At 48.4% G+C, this 27331-nt stretch overlaps 1 protein-coding gene across 2 annotated transcripts in view; it reads right to left on the reverse strand.

Moving 5' to 3' along the window:
- Positions 1–27331, reverse strand: part of CSTF3 (cleavage stimulation factor subunit 3) — a 640930-nt gene that overhangs the window by 309441 nt on the left and 304158 nt on the right. For both annotated transcript variants that reach the window (XM_086955867.1, XM_086955866.1), the window contains 2 exons: positions 4189–4255; positions 4058–4092 (listed from right to left, as the gene is read on the reverse strand). In XM_086955867.1, coding sequence (XP_086811993.1) covers positions 4058–4092; positions 4189–4255 — 102 coding nt within the window. The remainder of the gene's footprint in view (positions 1–4057; positions 4093–4188; positions 4256–27331) is intronic.

Here is a 27331-nt window from a genome sequence, read left to right on the forward strand (position 1 = left end):
TGGAGGAGGCGAAGGTGTTGGGCTCAGTCATATCCCCGGACATCCTCTTGAATTGGGCACAGCGGGCGATTGTCTTCTTAGGTAACGCCAACTGTGCCCTCTCGACTGAACAGAGACGCTCGCTCCTCATTAAGTTGGACCCAAAGTTAGACGACCTGCCATCTTCGGAGGCCCGGGCCGGTTGCGCAGGGGGGCCAATTCAGAGACCCCTTTGTGAAGGAGCTGAGCAAGTTCGTGGCCACCTTCACGAGTCTGGACAAGGCCCAGTCCAACATCAAAAGGGTCTTCCAAAACCGTTTTTCCAACGGGGCAGGTCGTGGCAGGGGCCTCGCGACCGGCCTTGGCCAGCAATCCAATCCCGGTAGGGGACAAAGCTCCAGGCGGGGTCAGTACAGCACTTCCGCCAATTATACCAACTTTTATCCGACCAGGGGACAAAAATTCCGTGGCGGATATCGGAACAACGCAGGCGGACCTGCAAACGGCGGTAAGTCTGATTCCTCATTCGTAAATCTGTATTAGGGGTCGGCTAGCGTTCTTTCAGGAGGCATGGTGAGCGGTCACGACTAATGCCTGGGTCTTGCAAACAATCCAGGGGTTTCACATCGAGTTTTACGATTTGCCCAGCCAAAGGGGTCTTCCTTGTCCAATCTAATTCTCAGAGGCAGACGCCCGTCTGGTTGACGAGGAAGTCTCCGTGCTGCTGCACAAAGGGACCATCTGTCGGTCGGTTTTGCATCCCCGGGGGTTTTTGAGCAATATCTTCCTTGTGGAAAAGACCGACGGGGGCGAAGTCCGGTCATCAACCTGAAAGAGTTCAATGGATGGTTGGTGTACCGGCACTTCAAAATGGAGTGGATTCATCTCCTCCGGGATGTTCTTCTGCCGGGCGACTGAATGGTGAGACTAGAACTCAAGGATGCGTATTTGATAGTACCGATCCATCCGCCTCATCGACGTTTTTTACAGTTCCAATGGCGGCAGCAGATTTAAGAGTTCGCCGCCCTTCCGTTCGGACTGTCCTCGCCACTCTGGTGTTTCACAAGGGTCCTTTATCCGGCATTGGAATTCCTGCAGTGCCAGGGGGTTCGGATGATAGTCTATTTGGACGACATCCTTCTGATGGCTCAGTCTCCTCAGACGTTGTCCTGTCAGGTGCGACCTGACCGGACAAACCCCAGACTTTTGCAGAGTCTGGGGATTGTTATCAACGGGTACAAGTCAGTTCTCTCCCAGACGCAATCCATCGTTTTCCTGGGCTTTGTGGTGGACTCGGTCCACGCGTCCTTGAGCCTTCCCTCTCGCAAGACGGCCAAGATCCGGCATCTGCTACCGTATCCAAAACTCAAATTTTCCTCCGCCAAATTGCCCGAGTGGTAGGACTGCTGTCATCTTCCATCCAGGCAATCTTCCTGGAGCCCCTGCACTATTGTGCGTTGCAGCGCTTAAAAGCGCACCATCTCAGAAGCGGATTGTCCTACGACCATCTGGCTCCCCTGTCTGCCTTGGTCAAGGAGGAGATGTCGTGGTGGCTAGCCCATATGGACGCCTGGAATGGCAGGGCCATTTTTGGGGCGGCCCCCAACATCGTCATAGAGTTGGATGCCAGCAGGTCTGTCTGGGGGGGCCCGCTGCGGCAATTTCTCTACTGGAGGCACCTGGTCGTTAGACAAGCAGGAACTCCACATTAATTGCCTGGAGTTGTTGGAAGGCTCTTTCGCGGTCCGGGGCTGGGCCAGGGACAGGGTTCATTTGCGCGTTCTGTTGAAGATGGACAATGTCTCCGCGGTACGTTACATCAACCACCTGGGGGGCTCCCAGTCCCAAGCCCTGGCGAACTTGGCGAAGGAGTTCTGGGGGTTTTGCTTGGCCCACCACGTTTCGGTGAGGGCAGAGTACTTGCCGGGTCAGGCCAACCAGGTCGCAGACTGGCACTCCCGGCATTTAAAGGATTTCAGTCCATGGAAGCTGGATGTTCAGGTCTTTCAGTGGTTGTCCGACCTTTGGGGTCCTTTCTCAGTAGACCTATTCTCGTCGCGCTTGGATCACCAACTCCCGAGGTTCTACAGTTGGAGACCGGATCCGCTAGCACAGGCGACTAGCGCTTTTCTGCAGGACTGGAGTCGGGAGAGAGGTTACGTGTTTCCACCGTTCTCCATGATTGTCCGCCTGGCAGCTCAGGTCGGCCGGCAGAAGGCGGAGGTGGTGTTGGTTACGCCGTTCTGGAGGTTCCCAGTGTGGTTTCCAGTTCTTCTGGAACTTTCTTGGGATTCTCCAATACTACTCCCCCCGTTTCCTCTTCTTCAGAATCCGGAAGGAGAACAGCAACACCTGGTTTCCCAGGGCTCTCTCATTCTCATGGCATGACGCCTTTCCGGCGACGTTGGTCACTTCCAGGCCTATCGGAATCAGCTGAATCTCTTTTATCAAAGGTAGGGGCCGCTAGCACCTCAAAGCGTTATCAATCCGCCTGGAAGAAATGGCTACCTTGGTGTCTTCGACGGGACATGATCCTGTGGTTGCAGGAATTGTTCCCATCTTGAACTTCTTGGCTGAGTTGGCAACAGACGGTCAGGCTTCCTGCACCATCAACGCTCTGCGTTCCGCTATTTATGCGGGTCATGAGCCGATTGATGGAACTCGGTGGGTGAACATCCTTTTGTGAGCGACTCTTGAGGGGTATTCGTTTGTCATTGCCCCCGGAACCAAGGTACTCAGTCCTGTGGGATGTTAATGTGGTTCTCAATCTGTTCTTGTCTTGTCAGCCTAACAGGTACCTCTCCCTAAAAGAGCTGTCAGCTAAGCTGGCCATGTTGTTGTGTTTGGTTTCTTGTCACAGGGTGTCGGATGTGCGTGAACTCGACGTTTCGGCACAAGTTTTTCCCCCGGATGGAGTGACCTTTACGATTGGTCGACGTACAAAGTCTGCTTCTAGAACAATTTCCTATCCGGTCTTTGTGGAAATGCCCAAGCTCTGTGTGGTGCAGTGTCTCAAGGCCTACGAGGACTTAACCTTAGATCTTTGCCCTCCGGGTGAACGGCAGCTCCTGATTGCTCTAAAGAAACCGCACAAAGCAGTCTATTCCCCCACCATTGCGCGGTGGGTGCGCTGGGTCATGCAAGAGGCGGGTATATACACAAAAAAGTTTGGAGCTCATTCAGCCAGAGGTGCCATGGTCTCGAAGGCGTTTTCTCTAGGCGCTCGCTTGGAAGATCTTATGCGAGCTGCAGATTGGTCCTCAGATTCCACTTTTAAACAGTTATACTTTAAACCAGAGTAGGATATTGCACATTTAGTGGTGAGTAAGCTTTGAACTAGCATAATCGGAGCCTCCGGTACTGACATACAATCGAAATTTGAATAGCTATATAACAGTAAGTTTCAATTCTATTAAGGACACAGAGGCAAGGATTATCCCTCCCGCTGCACTGTGGTGCGAACCCGCCCGTATGGCGGTAAATAAAAACTTTTCCTTTACGTCTGTATAGTTGGTATACGAATGCTTGCCTACGTGACTATCTTTTGGATTGGTGGAGGCTATGTTTCTCTGGAGCTTTACACCGGTGTCTTGTTTTAGGACATGATGGTGCCAAACAAGACCAGTGACTCTGAGGCGTTCGCGCGAAGAAAGAGGCAGGACAACCAGGGTGAAGGACCTTTCTAGGATGTACTGATACTGAGGAAGGACTATGGACTGGTGTTATGTGATGGACTCATGGGTGTTGTAGTCTGTTCAAGCTTATTGGAATTTTGCTTTGTTTCCAGTTGGATGTGTTCCATGGATATAAAGAAAAATGTTTATGTGTTGATTTCGCTGCTGTGGAGAAATGAATAGAATAAAGGGAAGAAAGAAATAGCATAATCCTCGCCTCCGTGTCCTTAATAGAATTGAAACTTACCGTTACATAGCTAGGCAAATTTCAATTCATGTAAAGGTTGTTCACTGTAATTGGTGACTGGGCTTGTGACTGACATTCATTAAATTCACAAACTTGTAGATTCCACAGAATTCAAGAGGCCTCAAACAATCAAATGAAAACTCCAAAAATTACTTACACGCCTTTCAAAAAGTTAATGTAATCCACCCAGATCTTCAAGAGAAGAAAAAAAACAAATTTAGGGCTGCTTTGAACATATCATTACAAAAAAGTAACAAACACATGCACAAATGACATGGAAAAGTATACCTGATATGACATGATTTCCATCCCAATTTTATCCAAAGCAAAGTCATATGCTTGAGCCATTTTTTCCCTGTAGCAAAAAAAGAAAATACATTGATTAATATTGTTTGTGTACATTATTACAAGGTTTTATTTATAAATCCTTCTTAGATACAAACGTAGGTTATTAGCAATACATAGGAGGCAGAACACTTGTTTTCATACCACCTTTGCCAAGAAATAGTTTTTGCATGCAGTTGCACCTCCCAAGACTAGTTGTCAGACATATTTTCCAGACGGGCAGAAGTTTGGGATGTTCACGGAGGGAAACCTATTGGCATCTGGAAGCCAGCATTTCATTTCAAACTTTATTTCAAAACTGAATTGATTCTTTTCCCTCAGTGCCTGTGTTCCTAAAATTTGCATTACAACACTCAAACAGTAATACCCTTTTGTAACCAGTCTTTAAAAATCTGAAGGAGGTTTACATATATTGATAGACTTTTTGTTTTTAATTTGGTGGAGGCTATTTTCTGCTGAAAGACCAGGCAACTTTTATAAACCTGTTATTTAATGCTTTCAATTACAAAAAATCGAACTGAAAGGTTCAGCCAATTCAGGTCACTCCATACAAGAAATTGTATAGTTTCTTACCTCTCGGTGTAGTTTTGCAGCTTGAAGTATTTTCTGGATGCACATGCTATGCATTATTCCGCCATCTAGTGATTGAGTCTGGAATTGTTGTATTTGTCCCTTTTTAGGTCGAGCCTGGCCAGCGCATGTTCTGCTCTGAAAAGCTTGCTGAATTGGAGTATGGATTTGAATCCCTGTCCACTCTCCTCTCATATTTTTCATTGGCTTGTGTCACTGTCCTTTGTAAACATTGTCTTCTGATTAGTGAATACGCTTGTTAGTCCCTCTTTAGTACCACCTTGTCTTCATTTGTAACCTACCATCAGGACTGGACTTTTTACTGTGTCCTTACTGTATAGCTTGTATTAGCCCTAAGCACAAACTCTTTGCTTAATTAATGTAAACACTACTGGTGGGACGCGAGCTTTAGCAATGGGGGCCACTTTTTGTTTGTGTTTGTGTTTGCAGCGCGCCAGGTGCAGTCACTTCCACAGTGGGGCCACACCCACCACTCACGGGACAAGCGCGCCACTTGCTTAACTCGTTGTTTATTTATTTTTATATCAAGTCATGGCGCCTGCATGTTTTGCTGCTCGCCCAACTCGTTCAAAAAAAATAAAAAATCATGGCAGTCGCATGCCTTTCTCCCATCCATGATTTCAAACAAACCAAAGTGTTGGCGGCAAGCTCCCAGCAACATCGAAAAATAACCATGTGATTCTTTTTGTACGATGTTGCTGCCGACTCTTTGCTTTGGGTGAAATCACAGAGGGCAGCAGCAGGCATTGGCAGCAGTAGAGAGAGCTGGAAAAAGGAGCTCCGAGGCAGGGACGGCGCCTGGGTGCAGAGGCAGCGGCAGCCAGGCCAGCTCAGGGGTTTCATTGCTTCGCCTGCATTTGCAAATGTTTAAGCTATTAGCATTGTTAATGACAATGCCTTTTATTTATGTTTTAAAAAACTAAAACATAAAAGGCGTTGTCATTAACAATGCCAATAGCTCAAACTAGGGAAAATGCGAGTCATTTTGCATTGCAAATGCTTGTTTTTATTCCTTTTGGTGGGCGTTGAAGTACCTCCATTTGGTGTCCCCTTGTGAAGTCGCAGTGCTTCCCCTGGAAGCTCCCACCTTTGGTCGCCATCTTCAGATTCTGTTTTTTTTTTTTTTACCCCGTTCCTCCTTTTTTCATCTTCATTGGTGGAGGAGAGTGGGTTCGCTTGTGAAACCAGAAAATTCTTCAAGTTTCATAACACTGTCAGGTAAGAAACTGTACGTTTTGCAGCGTGAATCTTTTCTGGATTCATAAGCTGTTCACAGATTTTGTAGTGGTTTGTTACTACAGTGGCGGCTGGGTTGAAAATGAGAGTTGGTTTGAAAATAGATGTTGTAAGACCATTTATCCTACTTGGGATTCCTTGTTCATTACAATGTGCACACATGAGTATTTTGTGAACGTATGCACTGAAGACCATGTTGCTGCCATGCAAATGTCTTGAAGTAGTGTGTTTGCTAGAAAGGAGATAGTTGCCCCTTTCTTCCTTGCTGAATGTGCACCTGGGCCCTTTGTAATGTCTACCCTGCTTCTTTGTGGCACAATTGTATGGTCTGTGCTATCCATCTTGCAAGTGTGTTCTTGGTTACTGGTCTCAAAAGAAAACTGTTTGCAAATGATACAAAGAGTTGCTTTATTTTCCTGTATTCTGTTGTTCTTTCAAAGTAAAACAATACTGCCCTTCTAGCGTCAAGGGTGTGTAGCATACTTTCTGCATGGGTCTTTAGTTTCTGGAAGAAACTTGGTATCGGTTTGGTTTGATTTATATGGAACTGTGAGATCAACTTTGGCATTAATTGCGGATCCGTTCTCATGACAATTCTGTCGTTATGTATTTGGAAATAGAGTTCCTGTAATGTTAGTGCCTGTAACTCACTTACTGGATATAGTGATGTTATCGCAAGCAAAAATGCTGTCTTTTGTAGTGTGGCCTTGTGTATTGGTTCCCATGGTGCATATTTAAATTCCAAATGGGTGCAGGTATTGCCTTTGGCGGGGCGAATCTTTTTGCTCCTTCTGGGAACCTTTTGACCACTGGTGAAGTGAAGAAGCTTCTTCCTGTGTGGCCCCTTGTATATGCTACTATTGCTGCTAGGTGACGTATAGGTATGCTTACAATACAGTAAATGTGTTAACGTTTTATCCTTTGTGTTCTTCTTGAGTAGCCCTTCCTTCAGACAGCATATAGAGTATAGTTTCCACTTTGTCGTATAAAACCTCTTAGTGGTAGGTCTTCTTGCCTCCCTTAGGATTGCCATTGTGTTCTCTGGTACCTTTAGGTGTCCAAACTCTAAGTCCTCAGGAACCATGCTGCCAGGCTTACGGCCTCTGGATCTAGGTGAATCACTTTTCCTTCTTGCATTGTTAACAAGTCTTGTCTTTTTGGCAATTTGTGAATTGTCCCCTGCTAAATTTCCATTATTTCAGAGAACCAGGTTTGTGTGCCCATTGTGAAACAATTAGTATTATCATCATGCAGCTGGTTCTGCATTTGCTGATCATCTTGTGAAGTAGTTGTATCAGGGGAAAAACATATGCAAATATCCCTGACCAGTGTATCCATAGTGCTTTCCATATGGACTATTGGTAGAGTTGCCTGGATGTGAACCGTTGGCATTTTGCGTTCTGGGGTTTTGCATAAAGTTCCCCATTACTGAAAATATTTCCTGAGTTCTGACTGATTCAGTTCCCATTTGTTAGACCATAAAGCTTGCCTGCTCAGTCTGGCCGCTTCTACATTGTCCTTCCCCAGTAGGTGCATTGCTAAAATGTTCATTTCCTGTTGAATAGCCCAGTTCCACAATTGTTGCCCCAGCATTGAGAGTGGTATTGATCGTGTTTATGTAGATCATGGTGGTTGTGTTTTCTGTCTATTAGTATTGTTTTCCCCCAAAGCTCTTGCTGAAAGGGTTTTAAGGCTAGGAATACCGTCTTTAATTCCACGATGTTGATGTGCTGCATTGTATCCTGCTCCTTCCACACTCCCCTTACTATGAGGTTGCTCGTGTGTGCTACCCATCTCACCTGGACGGCATATGTCGTTATAGTTACAATTGGTGTTGGTTGTGTAAAATGTCTTCATTGTGTTATGTTTGCACTGTTCCACCATGTTATCTCTGCATGTATCCTTTGCGTGACACCCACTAAATCATCCCAACTCCCTGTTGCCTGTAACCATTGTACCTGAAGCCATTCCTTGAAAGGTCTCATGTGTAGTCGTATGTTTGGTATCAAGTGTCGGAAAGTGGCTCTATATGTACAGACCAAAGTAAGGTACAGTGTGTATAGAGTCCACAATCCCCAGAGGTATAACAGAGGTTAAAGTCAGGTCTCACCTTACTCTCTAAAGTGGTAGCTTGGTCAAGCAGTAAGGCAGTACCAGAGGACAGGGTAAAGCATTTTTTGCCACACTCAGTCAGCAAAAGGTTTCACACACCCAAGAACTGAACTCTAGGCCAATTGTTTTTATATCCAAATATATAGTTGTTTTATTTTTAGAACCAACAGGTATCAAAATATGCTTTTCTCGATATGAGTACTCTCATGTAATCACTTTGCAAAGAGGCAATAAACTTTGTAAACACAATTTAACATTGAGCTCAATCGGTGTTTCTACATAAATGCAGTTGATTACTTTGTAGATTACTTTTGTAACTTCATAACTGGGACCTAGATTCAGTCCTGGGGTCCAAGCTGAAAACAGTTTAGTAAAAACGTTTTAGTTTTTGAAATGATTTCTAAATAATATAAAGGTATTTTTAAAGTTGCCACTTAAAAACTTTTTAGTGCAAAACCAGCAATGTTATCCAATGGAAGGAAAACAAAGCACAGGTAAGGAAAATGCTACTTACCAGTATGCACCTGTTCTTGGCTTCGCTCCGCTTCTACTGTCCCACCTACCTTTATCTGTTCCAGTATTATCTTAATTAGATACATATCACATGGACATCACTATCTCTTATACAGCTCCATCACTTCCCTAATGGTGATAAACAATCTGGGGATGGAGCCGATGACCATGCGCAGTATCATCCAAAGGAGGAGTCACCTATCCCATGACTTCCAAAGACTTTTCTACAAAACAAACTGCAAACATCCGGGCCGAACACTAGGTGGCAATCTATGCATAGTGTGCAATCTGCAGCTCATATGCCTCGAACAGTAGGTTCTCGTTACTTTTGTAATCCAGTCCTGGACTCCTAGGTTCAGTACTGGGGTCTCCACCTAAGACAGGTAAGTAATTACATCGTAGATCGAACGCTGATCCCCATATTTCCCCTCTGTGTAATAGAGGTCTTCCTCTTCTCCCTGATCCGAGGGCACCGGAGTTTTTAGCGGCTCTTCGGCGTTGAACTCCTTGTGCTCCTCTACCTCGGCGACAGCCGTCGCGGGCTTCTAGGGGATCCAGTAGCTTCTCATCTTTTCCACAAAGTCTTTCTTCCTCTGGAGGATGTTCTCCATCTCGGCCTCGAGCCTTCTATTCGTCCTCTCCATCTGCGCGGCATGCTCGGCGTCGAGCGTTTCGGCCACCATCTTCGTCGGCGTCGTCGAAGTGGTTTTCGACTCCTTCTCCCTCGAAGTCGAGGTTCCTCTTTCGGGGACCTGCTTCGACGACCTTGGCTTTTCGCCGGTCTTCGCCTTCTGGGAGTCCTTTTCGAAGGATACGCTGGGCTGTTTTTCGGAGGATACAGCTTCGGTCGCCGAGGTTTTCGGCGCCGATGCTCCCTTCGAGGCTCTAGACTCTGATTTTAGAGAGTCTGCCTCGGGCCTTCGAGGCCCTGTCGAGGGTTTCGGGGTCGTAGACTCTCCTACCTTGTCTGATGTTTTCTTATCGGTCTCTGCGACCATGGAGACATCTGGTCCTCATCGTTGGTGGAGAGGCCCAGTTCGTACAGCAACGGAGCCTGGCCCTTGCCCTGCATCGTGTGGTGAGCTATCCTCTGCTTCTCTCGAATTCTGAGTGTCTTCGGTGTGAAGACGGAGCAGGCGTTGCAGTCTTTGCTCCCGTGGTCGACCGGCAGACAGAGGTTGCAGACCGGGTGCTGGTCCTTCTGCGCGTACTTGTGATGGCAGTTACTGCACAATTTACAGGGTGTATTGTACAATACTGCGCTCAGGGGGCCCCCTGTGCGCGCATTCCCTGTCGGACATTGAAGATCTCAAGTTACTTCGTCGTCCCGGCTTTGATGGTCTTCTTCTCCTAGTCTTTTCAAGTCCTTTTCTGTAGAAGTTCGGCATTATCTTTTTCTTTTCTCCTTCAAAATTTCTGGAGCTTCACGTGACGATCCAGACCCAACGGCGGAAAAAAGAATCTGAAGATGGCGCCCAAGAGTGGGAGCATGCCGACGTCACAGAAGGTACACCAAATGGTGGGACGTTGACGCCCACCTGGGCTACAAAAAAAATAAAATGAGAAAAAAAGACTACGATTCCGGACCCAACCACCAGATTGCGGAATATGCACAGTATAGTGAATCGAGAAAGATTCACACTGCAAAAGTTAAGGTTCCGGGCATAGACTTAGGGGTCCCCCAGGGTCAGGTAAGTACAGTTGGTACACCCTCAGCGGTACAGGGGCGGCTGGGTGCAGAGGTAGTTAGACCCAATGTTAACCAATGAGAGGCAGGGGGCCTTCGGTTGGTGTTGCTGGCTAGCAGGCCACACGGCTGTGGGAGCTGGGCTTCTGGTCACTTGCTCAGGGCAAATGGGGAAGTAGGATAGGACAAAGGTTGAACTCCCAGGGGCACTTGGGCGGCTGGGTGCAGAGTGCTTTTGAGCCGCCGGGCGCTCAATGTTATTCAATGAGGATTTTGAAAAGGGAACAAAGGCTGCAGGCTCAGGGACTGTGAATCTTCTGGAGCGACCAACACTTCAAGGTGTAAGTTAGGATTTTGGAGGATAGGTAGATAACCAGGAATTTGGCACAGGGGGCCGTGGGGCACCGGGTGCGTCTTTTGAGGTCGGGAAATCGAACCCCTTGCTGGTCGCGGTCGGAGGGGCCCTTTGTCCTGAGGCTGCAGGTGTCGTCGGGGTCATCGAGGAGGGTCCTTGGGCACTGGATTCCAGGTGAGAATCGCCAGGGGGACGTCGTCTGGGTTTCGATTCACTCCGGCACAGGCCAGGCTTGGCGGGTGCAGAGGGTGCAGGGTTTGCGGTTCCGGGCTGATGCCAGGGCTTGTTACTTGCTTTGAGCAGTACCACTGCTTGTGGGAGACCCAGGTAGTCAGAGTCACAAAGCAGTCAGATCCTCCGGGGTTTTTGAGGTTGCTGACCACTGGTGCCGGGTTTAACAGGAGCAGGTTCAAGGGTCGACAGGCCGGTAGGGCTGGGGACAAATCAGTTGGTGTCTTCCTCTTTTTAGCAGCTGCACGGCAGGCCTTCATGTTCCTTGATCTTTTCTTGTTTTGTAATCTGGATCTGTGGAAAAAGGTTCAGGAGGCCCCTAAATACTAGGTAAGGCAAGGGCAGGGACCAATGAGTCCCAGTCCTGGGGTGGGTACACCCACTAGCCTGTTCCTCTCCTGTGGGAGGGGGGCAGGAGCCTAGCTGTGATTGGGCAGGGCTTCCCATCTCCAAGATGGCCGGAGCCCGGGGTCGTGCATCACCTTGCCTCTCCCACCTGAGGGGTGGAGTTGGCACAGGCTGGCACCCCCCCTTTCTGACGTAGGTTTTCCACCAGTCTTACCGCGAGAGAGGGGGTCAGAACTGGTGGGGGCCAGTTGCTGAGCACAGCAAGTGGTCTGGAGAAGCCCACAAGGGCGGAATGCCTTTGAAGCTTCCCCTGCCCATCCTGGGGGAGGAGGCTTGACACCTCGTCCCAGGATGTGCATTGTTGCAGGACCAGGATAGCGGGGAGCTCTCCACCCAGGGGTCCAGCAACATGTCTGCTGTGTGGCAGCCTAGGCAGCCTCTCAGACAAGACGTGGATTGTAGGTTAGGTTTCAGGGGGCATCTCTAAGATGCCCTCTGTAGTGCATTTTACAATAAATCCCACACTGGCATCAGTGTGGGTTTTATGTGCTGATAGCAAACTTGTCAGTGTCGGGTGTAGCCATTATGGTGCTGTGGAGTTCGTAATGACAACCTCCCAGCACCATATACTCTTAATGGCATCACTGCACTTACAGTGCCCAGGAATGGCCCTGGGTACTGTAGGGGCACAGGGCTCAGGCACCTGTGCCGACACCACTGGCATAGGGCACCTAGCTAGAGGGGTGGCTGATGTATGCCAGGGCAGTGGGTTTGTGGGCAGGGAAGAAAGTGAAGTGTGCCATGTTGACTCTTTGCTTAGTTCTGCACCTAGACACTCAGCCTGCGCAGGCAGTGTGTGGGTGTCAAGGTACAGGGCCCCTAAGGGTGGCACAATAAGTGCTACAGCCCTTAGGGGTCTTCTCTGGTCACAATGCCCTGGGTATCTAGGGTACCATTAACTAGGGGCCGACATGTGGCCAGAGATGCCAATTGGGTTTAGGCTTTAGTATAGTTTTTAGGGAAGGAACACAGGCCCTGGGTACCTGATTGGCAGGGACCCAAGGCACACCAAGGAAAAGTGCATCAGGTATCAGGTATCAGGCAAAAGTGTGTGGGGGGGGGAGGGGTACTGCAAAAGAAACTCACTTTCTCACATCAAGTGGATGCAGGAAGCTTATCATCCCTATCAGCTTCCCCACTGTCCTTACTGTCAGAGCTTGCGCCCCTTCTGTTATAGCAGTGCTGCTGTTCTCTTCTCGCACATGAAAGCGTTCCCTTGGATTGTATCTATTTTTGCCCCCAAGAACACTTTCTCTTGTTCTGGGGATGACTTCTTCCAGCGGATGGAGAATCCCAGCTGGTATAGTGTCTCTATTACCTGTTGCATAAGTTTTTTGCAGGTTATGTATGGGTTTGCCCTTACTAGCCGGTCATCTAGGTAAGGGTACACATGTATTCTTTGTCTTCCTAGGTATGCGGCCACCGCTGCTAGGCACTTCGTGAATACTCTTGGTGCTGGTTTTATACTGAAGGCCAGCACCTTGAACTGGTAGTGCATTGTGTTGATCACAGTCCCTTTTTGTAGTTGTGGTATTACCCCCTGAAGAGTTATCATCTTTAACTTTTGAGTTTTTATACATTTGTTCAGGAACATTAGATCCAAAATAGGGCGTAGTATTCCGACTAACGTTGGAACTAAGAAATATATGGAGCAGTTTCCTTTGTTTATTTCTTTGTGTGGGACAAACTCTACCTCCTCTTTTGGCAACATTTCTTCTACTTCGTTGAGTATGTGTGTTGTTTCTTGTAGGACCAGGCCCCTTTTTGCATGGTTGCCCACACTTTTTGCCAAACTGTGAATGTACTTTGACTGAGTGTGTCCTGGGTTCCTGCCAACCAGGTACCCAGGGCCTATGTTCTATCCATAAACTGTACTGTTGCAAAACCCAATTGGCAACTCTCTGGCCACATGTAAGTCTCTTGTTAAAGGTACCATAGGTACCAATGGCACTGTGACCAGGGAAGGCCTCTATGGGCTGCAACACTTATTGTGCGACCCCTAGACTCCCTGTATCTTTGCACACACACACTGCCATTGCATACTGTGTGTTTTGGTGCAGAACAAAGTGAAGACTCGACATGGCACACATCCCTGTGTGCCTTGCCTACAATCCACTGCCCGGGCATAGGTAAGCCAACCCTCTAGCTGGGTGCATTATACCAGTGGTGAGGGTACAGGTGCATGAGCCCTGTACCCCTACAGTGTCTACGTCAATTCTTAGCTATTGTAAGTGCAGTAATGCCATAAAGAGTATATGGTGCTGGGAGTTTGTCATTACAAACTCCACTGCACCATAATGGCTTTACTGAAAACTGTGAAGTTTGGTATCACTTATCAGCACATTAGACCAACACTGATGCCAGTGTTAGATTTAATGAAAAATGCACTCAGAGGGCATTTCAGAGATGCCCCCTGGAAAACGACCTAAGTCTAGTGTCCTGGCTAAGTGGCTGCTCGCCAGCTGCTACCACCAGATGTTTCTGGATCCCTGGGTTGAGAGGCTGCTCCCCCAGGATGGGTAGGGTCCACAAAGGTGAAGCTTCAAAGGATTGCCGCCTTTGTGTACTACCCCAGCCATTTGCTGCTCCCAGCAACTGGCCCCACCAGTTCAGACCCCCACTTTGAGCGGAAGATTCGGTGGGAAAACCAAGTTAGGAGAAGAGGTGTGGCCACCTTTGCCAACCCCAACCCTCACGTGGGGGAGGCGAGATTTGCTCTCACAACCTTGTGGCCTGCTTGTGAGCAGAGACCAACCGGATGCCCCCTATCCCTTATTGGATAACATTGGGCCTCAGCACTGTGCACCCGGCCGTTCTAGAGCTGCTGAGGGTGCTTTGAGAGAGCATCATTGACCCTGGGGGAATCCTGGTTCTAACCCCAGAAACCCAAATCCCACAACCAAGTACTTAATTGTAAACCGATAATTGTATTTCCTCCCATAGGATTGTACGGACTGCTTTTCTTTGAAAATTGTTTTAAGTGTGGAGTTGGTTTGTATGGAACTGTAAGGAACTGCAAATATACAAAAACTGATTTACTTACCTTTTGTCTAGGAAGTGTCCCAGTGTGATATCTAGGCAAATCACACTGTGCAGACAAAGTCATTTAAAAAGTAATCTGCAAAGTAATCAAAAGTAATCTAGAAGTAATTTCAACAGTATTCAAAGTATTTACACACCTGTAACAAAGTCATTTGCATTCAGCTTGCTTGTATTGTTCAACATGCCTTGAATAGTACCATTTACACCTACCTGTGCCAGGGTTGCTTCTATAGGGATATCATTGCCTGCTTTTTGCTGAAAAAGTTTCTAAGTGTCGATTTTTTAAACTTACAAATAATCTTTAAAAATCATGCCAACGATAAAAACGTAATTACTTGCCTGTTTTAGATAGATGTCCCAGTGCTGAACCTAGGAGCCCATCACTGGATTACAAAAGTAACGCAAACGTACTTTACCTGCAAACTGAATTTCCTTCCATAGGATAACATTGGTAATTTCATATAGAAAAGTTTTGAAGTGTCAACTTTTAAAATACAATAATATTCCTTAAAAATCACTACTGGAACCACAACCCATTTACTTCACTGTTTACAGTGCATGTCCCAGGACTGAATCTAGGATCCAGTCCTGTGGTTAGAAAAGTAATCCACAAAGTAACTAATTGCATTTAACTAGAAATTCCCATTGAGCTCAATGTTGCATTGTGTTTGAAATTATGTTGCCTATTGCAACAACTAGAACTATTGTGATCAAAAAGTCTAATGCCCATTTGAAAAGTATTTAACTACAGTAACTCATTCTGAGAAAGTATATCTTTGATACCTTGTTGGTTCCAAAATAAAACACCTATATCTTTTTATACAAAACAATTGGCCAAGAGTTCAGTTCTTGAGTGTGTGAGACCATTTGCTGACTGAGTGTGTACAACAAATGCTTTACACTGTCCTCTGATACTGCCTTATTGCTTGACCAAGCTACCACTTTAGAGAGTAAGGTTATATCTAACTTTAGCCTCTGCCAAACCTCTGGGGACTGTGGTCTCTGTACACAATGTACCTTACTTTGGTCCAGTATATACAGAGTCACTTTGTTACAATTTGTTTCCTGGTTTTTCGTTGATTCTTCCCTCTAAAACTTTGAGCTCCTTCATAGATCCAAAGGTAACGGTGGAAAAAAGAATCTGAAGATGACGATAAAAGGTGGGAGCTTCCGAAGGAAGCACAGCAAATCACAAGGGGACACCAAATGGAGGTACTTTTAAGCACACCAACAGGAGAGAAAACAAGCATTTACAATGCAATGGTCTCTGCATTATTAAAGGTAGAGCTATTGGCATTGCTCATGACTTTTTATTTTTTTTAAATCATAAATAAATGGCATTGTCATTTACACTGCCAATAGCTTAATCGCTCGCATATGCATGGCCTATTGCATTTACACCCACACACACATACAGAGCCACCCACACAGTCATTCACAGAGCCACCCACACACACAGAGCCACCTACACAGAGCCACCCTCACACAGACAGAGCCAGCCACACATAGAGCCACCTACAAAACAAGCTACCTACACAGGAGGAAAAAGTAAGATGGGCAGCCCCTTATGCAGACCCCTGCCTATCAGTGGCTGTTCTGCTGGAACATCCGAATGCATAATGTACACACAAGTAATTTTTGAGCACATCTCTCACGCCTTCCTGCCCCCTGTTTCCACAGCATGGCTTCCTTTTCAAATGCAGTGTATTCCTACCCTTTGTTTGGGAATAATTACCGGCGCCCTCCAAAGCTTTCCACGACTCACAGGCAGTAAATACGAAGCACCTTGAGGCACAGCAAGGTTGGAGTGTCACTGCATCCAAGACTAATGAAGAGACTTATTCCCTGACCCTGGGTTGTGGCTTTGTCAATAAGTTGGTTGCATATGGTAATAAGCAGCAACTGTAGCTTGTGAGTAAATTGGAAACTTTCCCTTGCAGCTCATTGACACATGACGCCTTACAGTCAAGCCGTCCGCCGTTTAAAACCACATTCCATTCCAATTATCAAGGAGGCTCGCCTGATGCTGTTACACCCAATATTGACAGGCTGGCCTGCAGCCTGCCTACCAGCTGCCTTAACAGTATAGGCTGCTCCGTGTCAATGTGAGTTTACCATTTGTGTTGACAGGGCTCTATGTTCCTTGGCAACCTCACATACACTGCCCCATAAGTATAACAGCAGCAGGGGAGGGAAAGCAGAACTCACAGAGTTGTACCTCAACCTGAGCGCATGCCTTAATATCAATCAACCGTCGCCAGACCCCTCTAACTATTACCAGAAATGTGAAACAACCCCCTGCCAGCTGGCCTCTGATCCTATTAAAACGCACGCTCTCTCTGCTAGGTAGCAATAGACGCCTGTTTACTACCCAAAAGAAGAGAAAATGTTTGATAACTCCAGGACCTTGTACTGAGTGACCTTCCGACGTGATCCCATGCTCACTCTGGGGCATTAAATTGAGTTAATTAAACCTCTGGCAAACAAACATGTCCCAGCTAACTCCTTGGCCGGCCCCGAAATGTTGCTGGGCCAGTATTCCCAAACACCCCAGCCTAGGCCGAAAGCGCCCGGCCTCCAGTGTGACGTGGAACGGCGCGCTCCTGGCCCCGAGGCTAGTATGGTAACACCTTTAAAATGCACACCGAACGCCTTTTTTAGCATTGTGCTCCTCTGTCTCTCGACACTTTGCATAACCGGCCCCAACGCGCACTGTGCACTGCAAGGTCGGGGCCTAGCCTGTGCATGCTGTCCCAGTGTACGTGGCCTCCATTTACCCATAGCCCTCTCCCCAGGTTGCTGAATGCTGTCCTCGACCAGAGTTGCAAACGGCGTGACGTGAAGGAGCAAAGGGGAGGTTGCGAAACTGCAGGCGATATTTGCAGCAGTCCACACGTGACAACTTTGAGGGGGGAGGTGAGGCCCGGGTGCCTCCTGTACATTTTGAAGGTCCTGCTCCTCCGTAGGCTGCCTGCGGTCTATCTAAATCGTGTGTCCTGCGACATATCTGGTCGATATGTCGCAGTCCTATTGAGGCAAAGTGAAAACCGCATCTACCCTTTATGCATGCTGCCCCACTTCTAATGTTGTGCAGTCAGTATGCCTCTTGGGAGCTTGATTGTCCCCGAGCGTGCCTCTGAATTCCTGCATGACCGGAGGGGCATATATTACACTATCATTCTGTATTCTGGCACGTGCATGGATTCCATTGTCAACATCATTAAAATGTGGAATGGACCAGCAGCGCTAATGTTTAAAAGAAAAACGCAGTTTTCCGAAGTAAATTAAAGTGACTGACTCTGCAAGACGCGCCTATCGCCCGGCCATAAACGCGTTCGGAATGCCTTGGCTTCCGCCAGAATCTTGGCACCTTTTTAACATCCAAGGGTTTGTGCCCCTTGCCACGAATGATACACATTAGCAGAAAGGTTACCCACGCCTGTAAATTCACTGATGGTAAAAACATTACCTGACCCGGTCCCCAGTACCATTGCACTCGGGTCCCCGTTCCTGTGCATTGCGTCATAGCGCTTGTTCTACCACCGGAACACAATTGTAGAGTGTGGGGGAGGCAGAGGTGGGACATGCAACGCTAACTCCCTCTCCGAAGGGAGGCAGCACTGTTCTTATTGGCGCTAACCTCTAGACACTTGAACCCAGCACAGCAGAGTATGCCACAGGCGAGAGTTAAAAGAGCTCTCCAGAGACGCACTTTTACAAAGACATGCCGCCTATATATTACCCCTGCTCTGGAAACTGCACTGAGCCTGCGTGACCGCAAGGATCTCCAAAAAACAGCCCGGGCTGAAATAACGAGTGACTGGAGTGAGGGAGGGGGAGGCAGAGGTGGGACATGCGACGCGAACTCCCTCTCCAAAGGGAGGCAGCACTGTGGTTAAATAATGTGCAAGGGAAGAGGAAAAGAAAAAGAGGTGGTCAAAAACAGCAACGGTGAGGCTAAAGACAGAACAAAGTGAACACAAGAGGACAGCGAGGCTCACCTTCATTGCGAACAAAACAAAATGGCGGCTGGCAAGCTCTGTCTTTTTTTCGGATTTGGGGGCGTGTTCGGTGGGCGTGGCTAAAAAGTGGAAAGAAGAACACCGAACACACCTCCAAATCCGAAAAGGATGGAGCCTATTTGGAGTGATGGCTCTCTCCTCCAATGGCTGGCCTCCATTTAGGAAGCCAGCCAATGGGAGAGAGCCAAAATTAGAGGCGGGATAAAGAGCCCCTCTAAGGAACATAAGATCTCAAAACTTCCGGTTCTGACTTCGGCAGAACCGGATAGTACCTCGACCTAAAACATGGGACAAATACAACAATTCCGGACTCAACCACTAGATGGCAAAATAATGCTCTATGCCGATGACGCAATGATCTCCGTCAACCCGATCTGTCCACCCCAATCTTGCTAAACGTTGTGCAAGAATTTGGGGAATTCTCAGGCCTTTTTGGTTAATATAGATGAATTAGCTTTTTCCTCATAGTATCTTTGAGAGAGGTGCCAAACAACATATTGCTGGAGGAAGGTACTCCATGGAAAACAGATAAAAAAAGGTTCTTGGGGTTCTACATTACAAATGGGGCACATCAAACCCACAAGTTAAATTTAGGTTGTGTGATCCGTAATCATCACCCATTCATACAGTTCTGGAACACATTACACCCATCCTTAATGGGTACGATAGCCCTTATTAAAATGGTCCTATTGCCCAGATGTGTCTCTGTTCTGCAAGGTGCCATGTATGAAAGTCCCCATCTGGTTGTCCGGGAATTAGACCGGCTCCTAGTTCAGCTCTTGTGGGATGGGAAGAGGTACCGGATTGGGTTGGCTACCCTTAAGAGGGAATGGGACAGGGGGGCTTCGAGGTCCCCGACTTGGAGCTCTGTAATTTGGCTACCGACTTCCAACATGCAATTCACTGGCCCGATGGCGAGGGTAACTGGAAGATGTCTCTCCTAGCTGGCTCTCACGAAGGATACCAGTTGTGGGGAATCCTGAAAGGGGCAGAAACATCCCAGACCCATTAACCCATGTGATTCGTACGACATGCCTCCTGTGGTACAGAACTGTGAGGAGGGTGATACAACAAGCACCATATGCTCTGGATCTAGACCTATGGATATTGCTTCCCTTTGCCCAAATCCCCCAGACGACGCCGATTGATAAATGGCAAGAAGGTGGTTGTATTACGATATCTGACATACTCAGGAGATTGTTTCATAACCATGCAAGATGCCTTTGAGTCGTTTGGACTTAGATGATGGTAGTTTCTGCAGTATGCAAAGGTAGCCGCCACTGCCAGACAACTCTGGCCATCCTTTCCTGAGGCCCAAGGACCCACACAGATGGTGGTTACTATGTTATCCCTAGGTGGGGGTTGTATGCAGATAACTCACCTTTACTGAGCACTCAGAGCGGATCAGTGAATAGCGCCGCTGCATGTGGAAGAGGCATGGCAGTGGGTAACTTATGAGCCCACTACATCTAACGAATGAATGAAAGTACATGATGCAGAAAAGAGGGTATTCGTCAATGCACTTTTAAAACTGATACAATATAATTACATTCACATGGCCTACCTCTCACCAAAAAGAGATGATTCTGACAGGGCACCCACGTGCACTCGATGTGGCGGTGTGGACGCTGATTTTCTGAATATCATATGGCGGTGCCCAGTTGTTGCAAAGTATTGGGCGGAGGAATTGGAATTTATCTAATAAGTAACAGGGTAGGAGGTCGACCTGCAAGCGTAAGCAGTGCCTGCTGGGCTTACTATCACAGAATCCCAAGAAAAAGTTGAGTAGGAGGATCACAGTGTTAGGGGTGATGGTCAGCAAACGACGTAAAGAAATTCAATGGCTGAGCACAGATGCCTAATTATCTAGACCTGGAGGAATAACTTTATAGAATGGGCAAGGGGTTGAAGAAGCGCAAATGAGATGGACCAGATAGGGTGGCACATCTGCTTTGATGGGGGGACGGCGCAGGTGTTGACAACCCTATTAGAGAATACCATGCAAACTTGAGCATAGGATCCACATGAATGAGTGATAGGCCTGACTGAAGTAGTGCTTGCAGGCCAGTTGAACACTGTCCACAAACACCACAGCTAGGGTCACATAATGTTCTATTTGTGTAGCCTAGTTACAGTTCTTCTTTCTGCCTAAAAGTCCAACTATATATGGAAGCAGGGTGGTGGGAAGGGGTGGAGGGAGATGTTCTGGGCACACAAACCCTGATTTCAATGTTTCTCCAGATTATTGAGAAACATTGCTATCTTTAGCGAGTACCTGTCAAAGTACACAGGATTGTAGGAGGTATTCTTGAAATTGAGACATCACGTCTGACGACAATAAGGTACACTGTTGCTGGTCAATGCATGCAACGGTGAACTATGTTTTGTGATGATGCAGTAATTGAACTGCTAATAAAAACACATTTTAAGTAAAAACCCACACACTTATCTTGCAATCATCTCTGAAGCCAAAGACACTCTTCCCACATCTGTATAAGTATGCATTCTCTACTTCTCTGCATATGTCCACAGTGATTATGGCTAGTTGATATGGTGATGGGCTCTCTAGTTGGTAGGTTTACTCCCTGTTCAAGTAGGGACCCATACTCTAGCCAGGTTAAGGGAATCACACAGCTAAGATAACCTATGCTAACACACTTGGTAGCATGGCACGAGCAGTCAGGCTTATCTCAGAGGCAATATGTAAAAACACACACACAGTAAACAGTGAAAACACTGCAAAAGGAGTCTACATCACTTTACAAAAATAGCCAATTTTATCTGAATAAAACCAGACTAAAACGACAAAAATCCAACATACATAAGTCAAAATATCACCTATCAAAGTTTAAGCAAGTTTAGTCCATAGAAAGCTATGGGTGAACCCCACGTATAGAAATTCTCCACCTTGAACTGGAGAATTAGGCGCAATAGGAACACAATGGGCCCTTCTCCCCAAAGGGAGGGGGCACCCAAAGGGTGTAGTCACCCTAGGGGACAGTAGTAGCTACCTCAGTAATAGCTGCTTGACCTCAGTAACACCCTTAAATGTAATATTTAGGGGCTCCTCCAAACCTTGCTCCTCAAACTCGACGGAAGAAGAAGAAGAAGAAGAAAAAGAATCAGAGAGCCGTGTAGCAGTGGAGAAGAAGACAACTGAATTGGCCCAGTCCTACCGGCCCAACTCCTCCTCCAGCGACTCTGCTCCAAGATACAGGCGTGGCCTGCAGTCAGCAACATCCAAGAAGCCACCGGAGCCTGTACAGTCTTCAATAAAGACTTGTCTCCTGTGGACACCAGATTTGTCCAGAAAGAAACCAACACAAAGACTCCGGATCCAGGCTGATCCGCGACATTTGCACCACTCTGCACCTGATGCTCACGACCGGAGTCCAGGTGGTCCCCCAACCCATTGAATTCTATGTCAGGACCGGAGGCTTCAGATTATGCTTTTCTCTCTCCGCTGTTTATTCAAAAGTCACCGCATAGCAGCCAGAAAAGCAATAAACATGAAAAATATATCACATAATACCCAACATCGGGTTAATAAGATCAACAGAAAAAATCAGAACACATTCAGGGAACTCCATATCCCATCAGTCCATGTACATAGTCCTTCTACAGTGTCCAAAATCCTTAAGGTAGTCCGTCCATCTTGTGGTCTCTTCCTCTTTCTTCGCTGCTTCGCAGCCAGTTAAATGCTTTTTCCTATGCTCTCCCTCGTTATTGCAATGTGGGGGTGTTTTGGGTTTTAGGCACGGTATATTTTTGTAGTTGGGCTTAGGGGCTCTTAATTGATATACTTGTGCACGTTTATCTTTCAGAGCCCTGGTATTTCGTTGCGGGGACGCTTCGCCCCGGACGCGACTGACCCCGAGAGTTGCGGTGTTACCTCCTCGCCGCTAGAGGGAGGCGTCGGCCCCTTTCCTCCTCGGTGTGGTTCCCCGTCAGACGGGAGCCGCGCCGAGGAGGAGAGCCACGCCGGAGTCTTCCTCTGCCGCCTCACCTTGACGCCCTGTTGGGTTGTATTGCCCCAATTTGATCTTCGCCCTTAACGGGTCTGTACTTAGCGGATTACCGCGCTTGACGCCTTCGGGCTGTAATTTTCTTCAGCACGTCGGGCGGTTGGCCCACTTGCCAGCGTTTACTCCGAGTTAGCGCGCAGGGAGGTGGCCTTGACCCGGTCTCTGCTGAGAGGGTTAGCGCGCTGGGTGGAGTGCTGCCACTAGACTCCCTGGTTTACCAGTGACAAAAGCCTTGCTAACCTCCGGTTGGCCCATATCCCTGGTCCCTAGTGCCAGTTAGAACTTTCCGCCTTTTCCGCGACATAGCAAGTAGGCAGTATGGCGGAAGGGTATTACGTGGAGGAGGAGGAAACCCACCAGTATTTGGGGGATGATGAATTTTATGACGCAGTGGATCAGTCTATCTACAGGTGCATGCAGGAGATAGTGGGGCCCATGGAGGATCGCCTCTCGGCCCGTACTGCGGAGGAGTGCGCGAAACTGGCTCTCGCACCAGGGGGTGCCCCTGCGGGTTCCCAGTCCCCTGGGGAGGGTCACCCGCCAGCACCCAAGAAGGCCTGTAGGGACGGAGGCTCGGGGGGTGAGTCGGGTGTGGATAAGGACGCCTTCGAACGCCTCAGAGATGCGTTTCTGGCTAAGGCAACCGACCCTGCCCCCGGCGTCGCTCCCGACCCCGGGCCCTTCGGTGCATAAGGGGACAGCCCCTTCCTCTCCGGGAGGGCTCTCCACTGCGGACACCGACGACGAGGAGGACTCAGTGCGGTCTTGGCGCCTGTCCGGTACTCCGGCTGAATTGCCTCAGGACGCCTCAGGTATGCTGGACCCGGACGACATCATCCATCCAGAATTGCTGCGGAGCAAGGCGGATGAAGGTCACACGGCCGTACTGGTCCTATTGGACTTAAGTGCGGCGTTTGATACCGTATCACATCCCGTATTACTGGACCGCCTGAGTGAAAAGGGAATAACCGGACCTGCTCATGAGTGGCTGGTATCCTTTCTTAAGAACAGGAGATTCCAAGTGCATTGCCCACCATGTAAATCCAGTGTAAGGTGTCTCAGGCAAGGGGTTCCACAGGGCTCGATTTTGAGCCCTACATTATTCAATCTGTACATGGAACCCCTTGCTAAACTGGTGGAGTCATATGGTGTGGCAATAGTCTCCTATGCAGATGATACACAACTGGTGATCAATCTGTCCCGTGATCCAGTTGTGGATGCTGAGAATTTCTCGGCCTGCCTTGTGGCACTTGACGGTTGGATGAAACAGAACTGTTTCCGCCTTAATGGTAACAAGACGGAAGTTCTTATTGTAGGTCCATGTCCTTCCATCTGGACCTCTGCCTGGTGGCCCATTGAACTGGGCTCTGTCCCGGCCCCAGTAGACACAGTTAAGAACCTTGGCTTTCTTCTAGACTCTAATCTAGCCTACACCAATCATGTTGGTAAGGTCGCGGGTAAATGCTATGGACTTCTGAAGGTCCTGAGGAAAATCCTGGACCTATTGCCCCCCAGCTCCAGAAAAACTATGGTACACGCCTTGGTCACCTCCCATTTAGATTATGGGAACTCCCTCCTATGTGGACTTAGTAAAAAAGGCCTAACACAGCTACACCGCGTCCAGAACGCAGCTGCTACGCTGGTCCTTAACCTCCCTAGGAGAGCCTCTGGGAAACATGCATTACGCTCCCTTCACTGGCTCCCAATAAAGGAAAGAATCAAATTTAAAACTATGTGCATCACCCACCGTATAGCTCACAAAAAAGCACCTCCATATCTTCAGGACCTGCTTCCAGTCTATCGCCCTTCACGTCCTTTGAGGTCGATGGGTAGCATGCTATTAGTGGTGCCTCGGATACATAGAGCAAGGATGGGAGGACGTTCATTTAGACACCATGCCAGCAACGACTGGAATAACCTACCTATCGAATTAAGGATGGAGCCGTCTGAAACCAGGTTCAGACAGAGGCTGAAAACCCATCTTTTCCCCAAGATAAACTCAGCATAGTTCGCCCGTGTCCCTTTGCTCACCCTCTGTGAGCTAAGCTGAAGAGATGTAGGTAGGGTTGTCAGCACGGGGACGCACTGTTCTCTGTGCAACCAAGCGCTTAACAAATGTCATAAACTAAACTAAACTATCCGAGGTCGGCGGCCTGGACGCCGGGCGACAAGGTCACGAGGTTCGTGGCGGGGCGCCTCCGCAAGCCTCTAGAGAAGGAGGCATGTAGTTGCCTGCGGGGAGAATGTCCGCATCCGACACTCGAAGGGAAGGTGGCCCTGACTCCCGAACTAGACGGAAAGATGGCCACCTTTATGGCTAAGTTTGTGAAGGAGCCCCGCAAGAGCATCGGCCGCTCCTGGCGGTCATGCCAGGATAAGCTTTTGGATACCATAGGCCCCCTGACAAAGAAATTGGATATGGCAGAGGAGGCCAAGGCGTCGGGCTCTACAATAGCCCCTGATGTGTTGTCTAATTGGGCGCAGAGGGCAATAATTTTCTTGGGCCACGCCAACTGCGCGCTCTCCACTGAACGCCGGCGCTCGCTACTCATCAAACTTGATCCCAAGTTAGGGGATCTGGCCTCTTCAGAGGCGGGAGCGGTGGCGCAAGGCGGCCTGTTTGGCGACCCGTTTATAAAAGAACTGGGGAAGTTTGTTTCCACCTTTTCCTCCCTAGACAAAGCCCAGTCCACCATCAAGAGGGTGTTCCAACAGCGTTTTTCTAGGGGGGCCGGTCATGGTAGGGGCCTCACGACCGGCCGTGGCGGACAGAACCAACCCAATAGGGGACAAGGCTCCGGCAGAGGCCAGTACAACTCCTCGGCCAACTATACCAACTTCTACCCCACCAAGAACCAACGTTTTCGTGGCAGAGGTGGCTTCAGGAACGACGCTGGAAACAATAGTTCCCACGGTGAGTGTAATCCATCCGGATCAGGTACTCATAGGGGGGCGGTTGGCTTGTTTCCCAGATGCCTGGCGGGCCATCACGAGGGACGCATGGGTTCTTCAGACCGTGCGAGGTTTCGATATAGAATTTTACGATCAGCCTTTCCAGACGAAAGCGGATCATCCAATTGTTTTCTCGCAAGAAGATGGGCGGTTGATCGACGAAGAGGTCTCAGAGCTGTTACGCAAAGGGGCCATTTGCCGATCAACGAGACACCCCTCAGGTTTCCTCAGCAATGTGTTCCTAGTGGAAAAGACGGACGGGGGCAAGAGACCCGTTATAAACCTTCGGGAGGTCAACGGCTGGTTGGTATACAACCACTTCAAGATGGAGGGTATCCACCTCCTGAGAGATGTGCTCTTGCCCAACGACTGGATGGTCCGGCTGGACCTCAAGGATGCCTATCTGGTGGGTCCCAAACACCCGCCTCACCGTCTATTCTTACAGTTTCTCTGGCGGGACCAGATTTTCGAATTTCTCTGGCGGGACCAGATTTTCGAATTCACGGCCCTTCCGTTCGGACTTTCCTCTGCCCCTTGGTGTTTCACCAAGTTACTACGCCCGGCAGTGGAAGTCCTTCGGAGTCAGGGAATTCGGATGATCGTCTATCTGGACGACACTCTGCTTATGGCTTAATGTCCCAACAAGCTAGTGCTTCAACTCAACCAGACGATTTCTTTCTTGCAGGGTCTGGGTTTCATTGTCAACAAGGACAAGTCTGTCTTCACACCCTCCCAGACTATGGTGTTCCTAGGGTTCGTGGTGGACTCGGGGCAGGCGTCTTTAAGCCTTCCCTCTCGGAAGATGGCCAAGATCCGGCACGTGCTTTGGCAGACGATCGCCAAGTCTCACACGTCCCTACGTCAGATTGCCAGGGTAATGAAATGAAATAAGACTTATAACGCACGACTTTGCCCGGAAGCATCAAGGCGCCTATAAAAAGAGTCATAAAAGGCAAAACCAGCAGACTAAGGGTAAGCTTTAGCAAAAAGCCACGTCTTCAATGCCTTTCTAAACGATTGCATTGAAGGCAGTGTCCTAATATCACAGGGCACAGTGTTCCACCATCTAGGAGCAAGGCTGGAAAAGGCTCTGCCTCCCCACTTGGCTCTTCGAACTCGTGGTACTGAGAGAAGAAACTTCTTAGTGGAGCGAAGGTTTCTCGAGGGAGTGTAGGGAATCAAAAGATCTTTTACTCCTCCTGTCTCTTTCCTATTCAAGGCCCGTAGACCAAACAGAGGACCTTAAAGGAAATCCTGGCTTCAATTGGAAGCCAATGCAAGGATTTCCTGGCGGCAGTAGCCGAAGACCTCCTAGGCAGGTCCAAAACGAACTTCGCCGCGGCATTCTGCACAGTCTGAAGTCGCTGTAGCAGGCATTTATTCACTCCAGCATAAAGGGCGTTGCAATAATCGAGCCGGGAGGCTATCAATGCAACCACAATTTGCTTCCGTGCTTGTATGGTCAGGTAATGCTTGATCTTCCGCAGGATCTTGATAATACCCCAGCAGGTGGAGATTGTTCTATTGACTTGGTGACCCATAGAAAGGGCCGGATCGATCATGACCCCCAGGTTTCGTGCTAGGAGGGTAGGTACAGGGCAAGCCCCCAGAGATGAGGGCCACCATTCCGCCGACCAGATGTCCTCCTTCCCGCCAAGATCTCCGTCTTCTCGCCATTTAGCCTCAATGAATTGTCAATCATCCATTGGGCAACTGCCTCCATACAGTGTCTAAAATTGGAGGCAGAAGTGCTAACAGGCTGGACGAGAGACAGCAAGATCTGGGTGTCATCGGCGTGGGAGACTACCTCCATCCCGAAAGATCTTATGAGCCTGGCCAGTGGGGTCACATAGATATTAAAAAGGGTCGGACTTAACGCCGACCCCTGGACACATTTTACCGGCAGGGATGG

The sequence above is a fragment of the Lissotriton vulgaris genome, chromosome 2_1 (genome assembly GCF_964263255.1).
Source record: "Lissotriton vulgaris chromosome 2_1, aLisVul1.2, whole genome shotgun sequence".
Lineage (NCBI taxonomy): Eukaryota > Metazoa > Chordata > Amphibia > Caudata > Salamandridae > Lissotriton > Lissotriton vulgaris.